Source organism: Cervus canadensis, chromosome 7 (genome assembly GCF_019320065.1).
Source record: "Cervus canadensis isolate Bull #8, Minnesota chromosome 7, ASM1932006v1, whole genome shotgun sequence".
Taxonomy (NCBI): Eukaryota; Metazoa; Chordata; class Mammalia; order Artiodactyla; family Cervidae; genus Cervus; species Cervus canadensis.
In genome coordinates, this window is record NC_057392.1 from 7,747,534 (window position 1) to 7,762,015 (window position 14,482).

The following is a 14,482-nucleotide window of genomic DNA, read 5'->3' on the forward strand; positions in this document are numbered from 1 at the left end:
AAATCAAAATCCTTGTCTGTTTGCCTTCACTTCTTGGTGGATGAGAATGTTACAAAGGCAGTGTATGGGAAGACCTTTTATATAAGGCATTCAACTCTATGTTTGAGCTCTTCCTTTTGGTGTCAAGGGATATTGGGGGAAGTTTGGTAATGACTTGGTAGAATGTATCTAAATTTTAATAGGTTGAAAGTGAAAGTGCTAGTTGCTCAGTCCTGTCTGACTCTTGGAGACCCCATGGACTGTAGCCAGCCAGGCTCCTCTGTCCAAGGAATTCTCCAGGCAAGAACACTGGAGTGAGTCGCCATTCCCTTCTCCAGGGGATCTTCCTCAACCAGGGATCAAACCCGAGTCTCCCGCATTGCAGGAAACTTCTTTACTGTGTTCTGCTTCCATTATTTTACCTGTTTTTTCTTTTTCCCATTTTTTCCTGTCAATGAAATTTCTAGCCCACAGAGGGTCAGATATGGTGTCAAGAAATTTATATGGGGTATTTACCAATGAGAGAGTTCAGGAGAACAAGCAGAAGCTATTTAATCAGAGGCTGTTATATAGCAAGAGTTAACCCCGTCACTTGTATTTGAGAGCTGAGAGTCAGGTAAGCAAGTGAGAAATGTTTATGGTGGAAAAAAGGAAAACTTCAGGTGTGTTTAAACAGAAGTTGTTGGCAGGGGAAAGCCAGAAGCAGGCTAACTAGAAGGAGGGAATCTATGTAATTGATTTGATTTTGTGAACTCTGTGCCTTAAGCACAGTACATTTGACTTTCTTAGAATGGTCCTGAGTTGGAAGGAGGGATGAAAATTAGGGAAGCTGGCAGTTATTGACCAAGTTCTGATCACTTGGGGCCAGTTACCACAGAGGTTACAGTTTTGTTTCTGGGCTGCTTGCTGCAAAATTTGTGTGTCAGAATTCTTTTGTCATAAGTGGTCTGGTCATTCTTAGCTTGTATATTCAGTCTCTCAGATCCTGTGATCTTCAGGGCTACCAAGGACTCTAGCTGCCTAATGACACCTCCTGTTGGCCAACCATGGCCCACTGAACTCAATGATGCTGATGCCTCCCCAGTGCATTTCTTTTGCTTAGTTACACAGTGTCCCTCTAGGCCCTTCCACACTCTCTCTAGCTGACACATTATTTAGCTTTAGGTATTATATCCAGTGTATCATCCCCATTACTCTGAACCTTTTGATCCTCTGTTGTATTATATTATACTTAACTTCAGTTATTGTCTAGTGGCAAAGAGAGAAGATGGGGGTAAATCTTGAAGTTGGTGCACTTTGCCTTGCCAGGCAGAGGCTTCCGCATCATCTTAGAGCAAGGTAGATGTGCAAGTTTTCACAGAGAGTGGTGGGCCACTTCTGGGGGCCAAGAGGATTAAAAAAGATCTGGGGGTTCAAGTTATTCATATCTATCTATCCAGTTGTCTCCACCTAATGTTTCAGGACTCAAGAAATCTGTGATCTCACTATTACAGATGAATGAATACAGAAGATGAGGGGACAACCTGGTGGGCTACAGTCCATGGGGTCGCAAAGAATTGGACATGACTGAGTGACTAAACACACACAGTACAGGGGACTTACCAGGTGGTCTAGTGGTTAAGAATCTGCCTTGCAATACAAGGGATATGGGTTAGATCTCTGATTAGGGAACTAAGATCCCATATGTTGCAGAGAAACTAAGCCCCTGAGCCACAACTACTGAGTCCATGTGCTCCAGAGATGGCCCACAACTACAGAGCCTGGGCGCCACAGCTGGAGAGTCCATGTGCTGCAAGGAAAGATCCCACACGGCACAGTGAAGGTCTCAGGTGCTGCAACGAAGACCCAACACAAACAAATCAATAAATGTATAGGTTTAAAAGAAAAAAAGATGTGAGGAATATTACTCAGTCATAAAGAGAATGAAGTTCTGCCATTTTCAACAATGTGCATGGACCTACAGTGTATTCTGCTTAATGAAATTAGTCAGACAGAGAAAGATATATACTCTCTATGTTATCATTCATATGTGGAAACTAAAAAATAAAACAAATGCATATAATAAAACAGAAAGAGATAGACAATGAGAACAAATAAGTGGCTAACAGTGAGGAGGAGAAGGAAGGGATAAGATAGGGTATAAGGTTAAGAGATTAAAAACTACACTACATAAAGTAGATAAGTAACAAGGACATAATTATATAAGAAAACATTCTCATTATTTAATAATAACTTTAAACTGAATATAATCCAAAAAAGTATTGAATTATTTTTGTATACCTGAAACTAATATAAAATCATATAAAATTATACATAACTATATTTCAAAAGAAGAGAAAGGGATAACCATATTAACTATATTGGTCACCCTGGATTTGAAGTAATGGTTATTACTTCAATAACCACTAAAAAAGATTAAGGAAAAATTCAATGTAAAAGGCTAGTAAAAGAAAAAGAGACAATACTCTCATTATTTGGAGATATTATCTTTATCAGTCAAGCAAGAGAATCCACAGAGAAGTGATTACTATAATTAATATTGCTGGATATCAGACCAATATAAGAACAAATTATTTCTATAAGCTAGTAACAATGTACAAAATATATTTACTCACAAAAGTATAAAAACAAAAAAAATCTTTAGTATTATAAATTTTCTATGACAAGAGAATTATATTAAAAACATGTAAGAAGAAAAGGATGGAAATAGTAAGTTCTTTTGGAAAATGATGGTGATTTAGTCTCTAAGTCATATCCAACTCTTGCAACCCCATGGACTATAGCCTGCCAGGCTCCTCTGTCCATGGGATTTTCCAGGCAAGAATACTGGAATGGGTTGCCATTTCCTTCCCCAGGGGATCTTCTGGACCCAGGAATCGAACCAGGGTCTCCTGCATTGCAGGTGGATTCCTCACCAACTGAGCTACGAGGGGAGTCCATTTTTGGAAAATACTCCCACAAAAATAGCAATAGAGTTAATTTGCCAACCTATTCATTCAAAAAGAGGAGAGCCCATAATCATTGTTCCCCATTCTGAGTCTTGTATCCAGTTACATTTGTCCCATAGAACCAGTAGTAAGATCCCCACAAAGGCCATCCAGAAAAGGTAAAACAGGGTAGAGGGTTGTCATATTATTAATTTAGATGGACACTAGGACCAAAACCTGTAGACAAAAGAAATTTATAAATTACTCTTGACAGGAAAAGAAGTGGAAGGGGCAATGGTAGGATGCTTGAGAAAAGATGGCTTTTAATATTTACTAGAAAAGTGCTGTGCTTTAGCTTTGAAGAAAGTTGGGGGATAGAACTGCTTGAGTATCCACCCTAGAGAAAACCTAAGCAACAGTAAGTCTGCCTGAAACAACGCTACATTTGAAGACGCCTTTTTTTTTTTTTTTTTGCCCAGGTGAGCTCCTTTCAGGTGTTTTAGGCAGCCACTGGTCAAAATTAGACAGTGCACATTCTCTGCAGCATTTATTGTTTGTAGATTTTTTGATGATGGCCATTCTGACTGATGTGAGGTGGTATTTCACTGTAGTTTTTATTTGCATTTCTCTAATAATGAGTGATACGAAGCATCTTTTCATGTATTTATTGGCCATCTGTATGTCCTCTTTGGAAAAATGTCTTTGCAGGTCTTCTGCGCATTTTTGATTGGGGTTGTTTATTTTTTTCTGATACTGAGCTGTATGAACTGCTTATATATTTTGGAGATTAATCCTTTTTCTGTGCTTCATTAGCAATTATTTTATCCCACTCTGAGGGTTATCTTCTCATCTTGTTTATAGTTTCCTTTGCTGTGCAAAAGCTTTTATGCCTTATTAGGTCCCTAGTGTTTATTTTTGTTTTTATTCCCATTAAATAGTACCCTACTGTACTTTGGTGGGAATGTAAACTAATACAGCCACTATGGAAAACAGTGTGGATATTCCTTAAAAAACTAGGAATAAATCTATCACATGACCCAGCAATCCCACTACTGGGCATATACTCTGAGAAGACCACAATTCTAAAAGTCACTTGTACCCCAGTGTTCACTGCAGCAATATTTACAACAGCCAGGACATGGAAGCAACCTATCTAGGTCCATCAACAGATGAATGGATAAAGAAGACGTGGTACATTTATACAATGGAATATTACTCAGCTGTAAAAAAATAAATAAATAAATAAATAATGGATCTGAGTCAGTTGCAGTGAGGTGGATGAACCTAGAGCCCCGTACACAGAGTGAAGTAAGTCAGAAAGGGAAAAACAAGTATCCTATATTAACAAATATATGGAATCTAGAAAAATGGCATTGATGAACCTAAAGAATGGACTTGTGATCACAGTGGGGAAAGGTGAGGGTGGGACAAATTGAGAAGGTAGCATTGACACATATACGCTATCGTGTATAAAATAGATAAATAGTGGGAAGTTGCTAAATAACACAGGGAGCTCAGCCTGGTGAACTAGAGAGGTGGGATGAGGGGAGGAAAGGGAGGCTCAGGTAGGAAGGCATACATATAAATATATGTAATTGTGACTGATTCACATTGTTGTATGGCAGAAACCAACAGAAAATTGTAAAGCAATTTTCCACCAATTAAAAAATAAATTTAAAAAATTTTTTTAATTTAAAAATTTAAAAAGAAAAATCTGCAGCCTGCATCCAAAAAGGATCTGTCCATGTGATTCTTACAGTATGTGCAGTATGTACACAGCCAACATCAGAAGACTCTCCCCTGGTGCCCGTTCACGTGCCCAGGAATCATGGAAGGCAGTGGATTCAGGGAACAGGCATCTCCGGGCCTTGCAAGGAGAACCAGGAGGGCGACAGGGGCGCTCCTGGGGACTTGGACTCGGAGAAGGAGGTAGAGGTTGGAGTGGTGAGTCAGGAAAGGGCTCCAGAAGGTGCAAGTCCAGGCTGTCGGCGTGCTGAGGAGAGCCTCTCTCTGGACTAGGATTGGAGGCCCGAGGGGAGGGCTCTGAGACTAGGTCTAACAGGTCAAAGTGAGTCAAACTTGCAGCAGAAGAGCGGAGCCCAGCGACTGGGACTGAGGCAGCATCCATCTCGCCCAGCAGGAAGTCAGCGTCAGCATTTGCATCCTCCTTGCTGGCCCCTCCCTGGCAGGCGATCTCTGGGACAGCGGCACAGGAGAATCCCGGCTCCAGAGTCACGTACTCCCCGCGAGGGCTCAGGAGAGCGCCCGGTTCTAGGCCCTGCCCCCACGGCCCTTCCGCACCCGAGCCCACAAGAGCCTCGGGGACCAGCATAAGGATGCGACCTCCGAGACACACTTGCCTCACAGACGTTGGCTCGGGCTCCAGCAGCAGTTCGACGTCGTCCAGGAGCACGTGCAGAGCACATCCCGCCGGCAGGACAGCCACGAAGATGAGGGTGCCCGCCGTCGGGGACCAGGTCAGGTTATCCAGGCTGGGCGCCGCCTCAGACTCGGACTTCGGGCGCGCGGGCTCTTCGGTTCGGCGGCGCTTGGCAGGGCCGGGTCCTCCGTCCTGCGGGTCCCACGGGTCCTCAGGGTAGGCGGTGGGACTGCGCGGTCGGCTGCCCATCAAGTGAGTGTCGCCGCGGGTCTGGGACCTGGCAGAAGGCGACAGAGGGCTGGGTCCTGCAGGCAGTGACAGGTCGGCCTGACAGGTGAGGCCGACGCGGGGTGGTGGGGCGCAGGAACGCAGGATGAGTCTTCGGAACTCTGGGGTTGCCTCTGGGGAGTCACTCAGTCGTGGCTTCTAGGGGAGCTGCTGCCTTCAGACTTGCGAGTTTGAAGCTTCAGCTCCTCACGTGGACGGGTTTGCACAGGAGTGCGCCAAGGATGTCGTGAGTGAAGCTGGCGGAACCTGAGTCGCAAAGCAGCCTACCGCTAAGCTCCGCCCCTTCCTAGGCTCCGCCCACAGAAATGGAGTAGTCTGTGAAGCCAAAGAGTCCTGGCCCTGGTGGGTGGTTCAGTGTAGATTCTTTTATAGGCCTGAAGGGGGCGGAGCAATCGTGCCACTCCTGGGTGAAGTCCTTGGCTTTCTTTGCTCGTGTTGACCTCAGATGCAGAAAACCTTAACCGGAAAACCGATTACATTTCAAGTCCCACCATTGGAACGCCGCACCAGGACACTGAAATGTAGTTCCTTCATCCCCTGAGACCTCGCCCTGGCAGTGACCTCTTAACTTCTTTTGGCCAGATAGTGAGGTAAGGTTTTGGATGACATCCTTAAGTCTACGCCTGAGTTCTCAATGACTGCCAGATCCTTGCAGCGATATTGAAAGGGAAAGCGGTGTTAGAAGTGAGTGTCTGACTAGCAACTGCTGCACGATCAACTTATGTATGTATCCGTTTAGCAAGATGGTCATTGTTAAACTTCCATGACTAAACCAAGAGTTTATTGTATTGAATTTGACCTACACTACACTCAGAGGTGTATCTGTTGCAGCTCAATTGTGCCGAAGGAAGAACCAATTGGCCAGGAGCCAGGAAGTAGCAGAGGGTTCTTTGACCCGTCAGGCTCCCCTCCAGGTGATGCAGGCGGCAGAGCCTTTAATCTGGGTGTCACTTTAAAGGCGCGTCTATGCTACAGATCCTGGTCGCCAAGTGAAGGTTGCCACAATTTATCCAAAGTTAATAGGAGAAAGCACTCAAAAATTACTTTGGAACACTACTACTACTACTATAGATAATTCTTTCATATAGTTTCAGTAGAAGGTGAAATACTTCCCTTTGTGTCCTTTTACCACATGATTGCTCCCTTTGTCCCTTTTTACAAAATAGCTTTAATGGTGTTATTTTTAGAGCCGCATAATATTTCTTCATTCAGAATTCCATTAAAATCAGGCTTCCCTTGATGGACATTTAAGCTAGTGATCTGTGAATTGGCAGACACTGCCCTTCTCTGGCCAGTTAGTGTAAAATGCAGATTCTGTGCCACATCCCAGAACCACTGATCAGACTTCCAGGAGCCATGGGCATAGGAATTCTCCTTAAGCAGCTCCACAAAGATTCTGTTTGGGGCCCGAGTTTAAGATGACGGAACTTGTTTTCATTCAGCATTTGAGGGGTTCAGGAACAGGGCAGTGTATGATCGAGGTGACATCCCAGCCTGTTGGTGACAAAGTCATGAAGGAAATTCAACCTTCCCGGGCCTGCCTTCAGTGGTTTCTCCTATACTCCTTCCTGCATCCACTCTCATGGTTGCAGTCCAGTGTCTTGCCTGTGGGCTAAGAAATTCCCTATATAGATCAGGAGTCTTGCTGAGGGGACATGCAGGGGCTGTATACAGTTTTCAGGGCATAGCCTACCAGGAACATGAGTTCTCATTGGGTGAACATGGATGTCACAGGCACCTACTTCTATATTCCCAGGTGATGGGAGCAGCTGCTGTTCTCCTGTTGTTTGTACAGAAGGCAGGATATGAAGATGCGAGGAGATGTTGGGCAGCTTGCAGGAAACATCTGCTTTGGTCCCGGAGAATTCTTTTGACAGTGCTTGAACATCCCATGGTCAGAGAACATTCAATGGGAACTCCATTCAGGACAGTGAGTGTGGACATGCTGTGTTTTAAGGGACAGATGGAGGAGCCAAAACCTGGCCAGGACACCAGGTATGGTTTGGAGCTCTTGGCATAACGAGTATTGGGACTCTGAGCAGGGTGGCTTCTGCCCCAGCTGGTGCCATCTCTTATCCACTGCTCTCCTGACATCAGTAGGCTTATTATCAGAACCTGGGCTTAGTATTGTCCAGGGTCCCGTGAATCCAAACACTGAACTCCACTTAGAAGGGACTGTGGTCCTATCCTGAGACAAAGACAGTTACTGGGAGCCTGGCATAGACACTCCCAGTTTCTTCTTCTGGTCAGCCCCTCTATAACTTGTGTGATCACAGGTAAATCATTTCACCTTTGGTAACCTTAGCTTCATTACATATGAAGAGGGGAGAATGCCATCTACAGTGTAGGGTGGTTGTGAGATAATGTAGGTAAAATGTTCTTGGACAATGGTAAGTGTCTAGTAAATAGTAATTATTCATTCTTTATTATGTTTATAATCTTTCCCAATGATATTGTAGCCTTGTTCTCAGTATCTTGAAGAGTGCCCAGCATGTAGCCTACATTCAATGAATGAAATGGTTAACAGTATCCTCATCATCATCCTAAAAAGGGGTCAGATATGTTAGAAATAACTTTTCCAGGACTTCCCTGGTGGTACAGTGGAGAAGAATCTGAGTGCCAGTGTAGGAGACATGGTTTGGATCCCTGGTCCAGGAATATTCTACATGCCACAAGGCAACTAAGCCCATATGCCACAGTTATTGAGCCTGTGCCCTAGAGCCCCCATTCTGCAACTACCGAGCGCAAGTGCTGCAACAACTGAAGCCCGTGCACCTAGAGCCTGTGCTTCAAAACAAGAGAAGCCACCACAGTGAGAAGCTCACCCACCACAACTATAGTGTGGCCCATTCCCACAACTAGTGAAAAGTCCCCACAAAGCAATGAAACCCCAGTGCAACCAAAAATAAAATGAAAAACAATTTTAAAAGTTGTCCTGAAAATGATACCACCAAGAAAATGAAAAGACAACCCAGAGACTGGGAGAAAATTTTTTAAAAATAATAAAGAAATTACTTTGCTAGGTGTTTTCATGAAAGAACATCTATATAATTCATAAATGACTTGCTGGGCACCAGATCAGTTGTCTCTTTTTACCTTATTTTTCTTTTCTCTAAGATGCTCAATGACTGTCTGAGTGGATTTTCAGGCCCACTCATTGGTCTTTCTTGGTGTCAGTCAAAACAACTATTCAATATGTATAATCTTCTTCAACCACTGTGAGGCATAATTAACAAATAAATCCCAGTTCTGGGTAGGGTACAAGATAGGGTACAAGATGGGTGCCAGTGGTCCAGTTAGGAGAAGAGTAAGGAAAGTTGAGTAGAGAAGCCAGACAAAAGATAGACATCACAAAGTGGACTGAGTTTTCTCAGCATTGGGCATCTGAGCATAGTGAATGCTTTCTTCCTTCATTTGACACTCTGAGGCACAGGTCCAGAGCTTTGGGACCTAGGGTGCTCTTGACATTAACATTAATGAGGGCCATTTGGTTATTCCCCAAATATGCGTAACTAGGATTTTAAATTCCTATTTATTTTTATTCACTTAAAAATAATACCTGGATATATATTTTTAAAAATATAAACACCATATATAAAGCTATAGCTGACTTCAACTCCCAACTCCTAATCCAGTGTTGATGTGAGGCAATCCCTTTCAATCTATTAACACACGTAACACAGGGAATTTGTTTTCTTCCTGGAATGGCCATGTATTGTGCATCTTTCTTTGCAATGTGTAAAACCTTATTGCAATTCATATTGTTATCAGCAAAGTACATTACCTATTCTGTCTTTTACTGAAGAGACATTCTCCAAAATGCACTATAGGCCTTTACAAGAAAATGTGGTATAAGAAAGGGAAATTTCAAAATTTTTTTGTACAGAAACACTGTTGTTCTTGCCTGAAGTAGAATGACAACACTGCCCCTGAACAGTTTCTCTATTTTAAAAAGTATTGGAAAAAACTAGTCTCAGCAGGCAGGCAAAATAAGAAATAAAAGGCACCCACACTGGATAAAAAGAAGGGAACCTATTAATATTTGCAGATGGCAAGAACTTTAAAAAAGAATATACTAACATCTTGACCACAAAAGAATAGGCACTAATAAATGAATTCCACAAATATGGAGCATACAGATTAATACACAGGAAAATTTAGCTTTTTTATACAGGAAGAAGATATTCACTGAAGGGAAAAGGAATATAGGAGAAGAAGAAAGCCATCTATAATCCAATCAAAAAGAATGCCAGTACTAGTCCCATAAAAAGAATTAAATACCTCAAATAAAACTGACTCATAGGAGAAAGACTTGAATTCTGAAAACTAAAACACTGACTAAGGCAATGAAAGATGACACAGAGAAATACAAAGATATCACAAGCTCTGGTACTAGAAGAATGGTGCAAATGGCCATACTGCCTGAAGCAATCAACAGATTGAAGGCAGTCCCTAGGAAAACACCCATGACCTTTTTCTCAAACCAGTACAAATATTCCTAAAATTCATAGGGAGCCACACAAGACCCAACATGGCCAAAGCAAACGTGGGGGGAAAAAAAAAAAAACCAAGGTTGAAGCTACCACCCTCCTAGACTTCAGACCAAACTGCAAACAGCATGGTACTGGCACAGTAACAGACATAGGGCTCAATGGAACAGAATAGAGACCCCAGACATGAGCCCAGAAGTAAACCCAGGCACCTATAGTCAATGAATTCACAACATAAAAGGTACCAGTATACAACAGCAGAGTGTCTCTTCAACATGTGTTGCAGGAAAAACTGGACACCCACATGGACAACAAAGAGATCTGAATATTTCTACAGGCCTTCAAGAAACATGAAGTCAAAATGGGTGACAGACCTCCAAGTGAGACCTTAATCCATAAAACTCCTCAATGAGACATTGGTTCTTGGACATAAATCGAGGCAACATTTGTGTCAAGGCATATGTCTCCTCAGGCAAAAGTCATCTAAGCAAATCTGAATGCTTGGGACCTAGTTGAATTTCAAAGCTTTCATGGAGCAAAGGAAACTACAGACAAGTCCAAAAGGCATCCTATGGAATCGGACACAATATCTGCAAGTGATATGACCGATCCAAACCTATAAATAGTTCCTCCAGCTCTGTAGGATAAAAACAACCAAACAACTCAATCAGACTATATGCAGACGTTCTGAATACACATCTTGGTCCAAAGAGGAGAGTCAGATGCATAGCAGACATGGGAGAAGATGCTCCACATAGCTAATCAATAGAAATGCAATTTCAAACAACCATGACATGTCACTTCACAACGTTAACAATGGATAGCATGTGAAAATCTTTTTAAAAGAAATAGTGTCTAGAAAGGGATGAATAGGGAATCCCCGGACACTGTTGTTGGGAATAACAATTGGGGCAACCATTAGGCAAAACAGAATAAAGTGTCCTCCAAACACTACAGGTAGAGACACCATGTTATCCAACCAGTCTATTCCTGAGTATACATCCTGAAAACAACAAAAACTCTCATTAAAAGTGAATGAGGCACTGGATGTTTATAGCAGCAGTATTGACAACAGGCAAAACAAGGAGGCAATCCTGATGCCTTATCCACAGAATAACAGATACAGAAGAGGACTGACAAACACAAAAAACCGTACACACGAAATGCAGTGATACTCTGCCAGAAAGAAGACTGAAATTCTGCCATTTTCAGGAACTTGGATGAACTTGGCCTATAACAGTCTAAGTGACAGAGGCCCAAACAAGAATAACAAGTACTGTATAATACCATGGACAAGGGAATGTTAGAAAAAGAATACAGACAAACGGTCGGCAACAGTGAAAGAGACTCGAACATAGAGTAAACAAGCTTATTGTTATTGTTCAGTCACTAAGTCGTGTCTGACTTTTGAGACCGCATAGAATGCAGCACACCAAGCTTCCCTGTCCTTTACTATATCCCAAATTTGCTGAAACTCATGTTCATTGAATTGATGATGCCATCCAACCATCCCATCCTCTGTCGCTACCTACCCCTGCCCAAAATCTTTACCAACATCGGGTCTTTTCCAATGAGTTGGCTCTTCACATCAGGTATGCCAAAGTATTGGAGCTTCAGCATCAGTCCTTCCAAAGAATATTCGGGGTTAAATTCCTTTAGTGTTGACTGGTTTGATCTCCTTGCTGTCCAACGGACCCTCCAGAGTCTTCTCCAGCACCAAAATCGAAAGTGTCAATTCTTTGGTGCTCAGCCTTCTTTACAGTCCATCTCTCACATTTGTACATGACTACTGGAAAAACCACAGCTTTGACTATACAGACCTTTGTCAGAAAGTGATATCTTTGCTTTTTAATATGTTGTCTAGGTTTGTCATATCTTTCCTCCCTAGGGGCAAGCAGCTTTTAATTTTATGGCTGAAGACACTGTCTGCAGTTAGTTTGGAACCCAAGAAAATAAAATCTGTCACTGCTTCTACTTTTTTCCCTTCTATTTGCCATGAGGTGATGGAACCAAATGCCATGATCTTCATTTTTTGAATGTTGAGTTTTAAGCCAGCTTTTCACTGTCCTCTTTGTCCCTCATCAAGAGGCTCTTTAGTTCCTCTTCACTTTCTTCCATTAGAACGGTATCATCTGCATATCTGAGATTGTTGATATTTTCTTCCAGCAATCTTGATCCCAGCTTGTGAGTTATCTAGCTCAGCATTTCGTATGATTACTCTGCAAATTAGTTAAATAAACAGAGTGATAATATACAGACTTGTCATACTCCTTCCCCAATTTTGAACCAGTCGGTTGTTCCATGTCCAGTTCTAACTGTTGCTTCTTGACCTACACACAGGTTTCTCAGGAGGCAGGTAATTCCCATCTCTTTAAGAATTTTCCAGTTTGTTGTGATCCACACAGTCAAAGGCTTTAATATAGTCAATGAAGCAGAAATAGATGCTTTTCTGGAATTCCCTTGCTTTCTCTATAAGCCAACCAGTGTTGGAAATTTGATCTATGGTTCCTCGACCTTTTCTAAACCAAGCTTGTATATCTCTAAATTCTAGGTTCACATACTGCTGCAACCTTGCTTGAAGGATTTTGAACATCAACTTATTAGCATGTAAAATAAGCACAACTGTGCAGCAGTTTGAACATTTTTGGCATTACCCTTCTTTGAAATTGGAATGAAAACTGACCTTTTCTAGTACTGTGGCCACTATGGCTGAGTTTTCCAAATTTGCTGACATACTGAGTGCAGCACTTTAACAGCATCATCTTTTAGGATTTGAAATAGCTCAGCTGGAATCCATCATCTCCACAAGCTTTGTTTTTCAGTAATGCTTCCTAAGGCCCACTTGACTTCACACTCCAGGATGTATGGCTCTAGAGAGTGACCACATCATCATGGTTATCTGGGTCATTAAGACCTTTTAGTACAGTTTTTCTATGTATTCTTGCCACCTCTTCTTAATATTTTCTGCTTCTGTTAGGCCCTTACCATTTCTGTCCTTTATTGTGCCCATCCTTGCATGAAATATTCTGTTAATATCTCTGATTTTCTCAAAGAGATCTCTAGTCTTTCCCATTTGTTGCTTTCCTCTATTTCTTTGCATTGTTCACTTAAGAAGTCTTTCTTATCTCTCCTTGCTATCCTTTATCACTCTGCACTCAGATGGGTATATCTTTCCTTTTCTCCTTTGCCTTTTGTTTCTCTTCTTTTCTCAGTTATTTGTAAGGCCTCCTTGGAAAACTATTTTTCCCTCTTGCATTTCTTTTTCTTGGGGATGCCTTTTGTTAAGAACCTCCATCCATAGTTCTTCAGGCACTCTGTCTATCAGATCTAATCCCTTGAATCTATTTGTCACCTCCACTCTATAATCATAAGGAATTTGATTTAGGTCAAACCTGAATAGCCTAGTGCTTTTCCCTACTTTTTTCAATTTAAGGCTAAATTTTGCAATAAGGAGCTCATGGTCTGAGCCACAGCTCAGATCTTGTTTTTGTTGATTGTATAGAGCTTTTCTATCTTCAGCTACAAATAATATAATCAGTCTGATTTCAGTATTGACCATTTGGTGACGCCCATGTGTAGAGTCACCTCTTGTGTTGTTGGAAGAGGGTATTTGCTATAACCAGTGCATTCTCTTGACAAAACTCTGTAAACAAGCTAGTCCTTACCAAATTGGAGAGGGAAGGGGGCAAGTGCAAGAAGAGGTAGAGGATGGAGTTATATAAAATAGCAGGTATTGTTCAAAACAAGGAATGATTGCCTTAATCTTGTAATAAGTTGTACAGGCCTGGGATCAGTAAAGATGTTGAACCACTGTCTGAATCTAATCTAATCTAATCTAATCTAACCGGAATCTAATCTGAAACTTTTAGTCACCTCCACTTCAATAAATAACCCAATCAAGCCCATCCATCCATCCAGCAGACTCTGCATGGGACCCTGCTGGGACTCTTCCTCTTACACTTTTAATCCCCTACTCTTCCCAGGGGCATTCAAGGTTTTCAATCCCTGAAGCCTCAAGATTGCTCTCACTGGCTCTTTAATGAGGTTTCCCCTTGTACCCCCATGACCCCAAATTCCAAGCAGTTGCTTTATGTCTCCCCACAAACCATAACATGCAACTTTGGGATGCTTCAGAGGGCCCCTGAGCCCTCCCAAAGGGAGATATTAAACAACATGAGTTCATTTGCCATGTTAAACTACACAGGAAGTGCTGTCAGAAGGAGTGATGAATCCTCCCAAGTTATATTATATGGTGGATGTTAGTGTAGGGTATAGTTCGGGCCAAGGCAGAAAAGAAGGAGAAAGAGATGGCATTTGTAGTTGGGCAGGGGGTGATAAGTCCCAGATAGATACAACCAGCCTGGAGCCTCAGGGTAGGACCTAAAGTTTGGGTTTGTTTTCTCCAAAGTTAGATGATT

At 42.2% G+C, this 14,482-nt stretch overlaps 1 protein-coding gene across 1 annotated transcript; it reads right to left on the bottom strand.

Moving 5' to 3' along the window:
• Positions 1-4,659: 4,659 nt before the first annotated feature.
• Positions 4,660-5,535, bottom strand: LOC122445147 (proline-rich protein 23C-like). Its single transcript, XM_043474119.1, has one exon. The coding sequence runs from the start codon at positions 5,533-5,535 to the stop codon at positions 4,660-4,662; it is 876 nt and encodes a 291-aa protein (XP_043330054.1).
• Between the last annotated feature and the right edge of the window lie 8,947 nt (positions 5,536-14,482).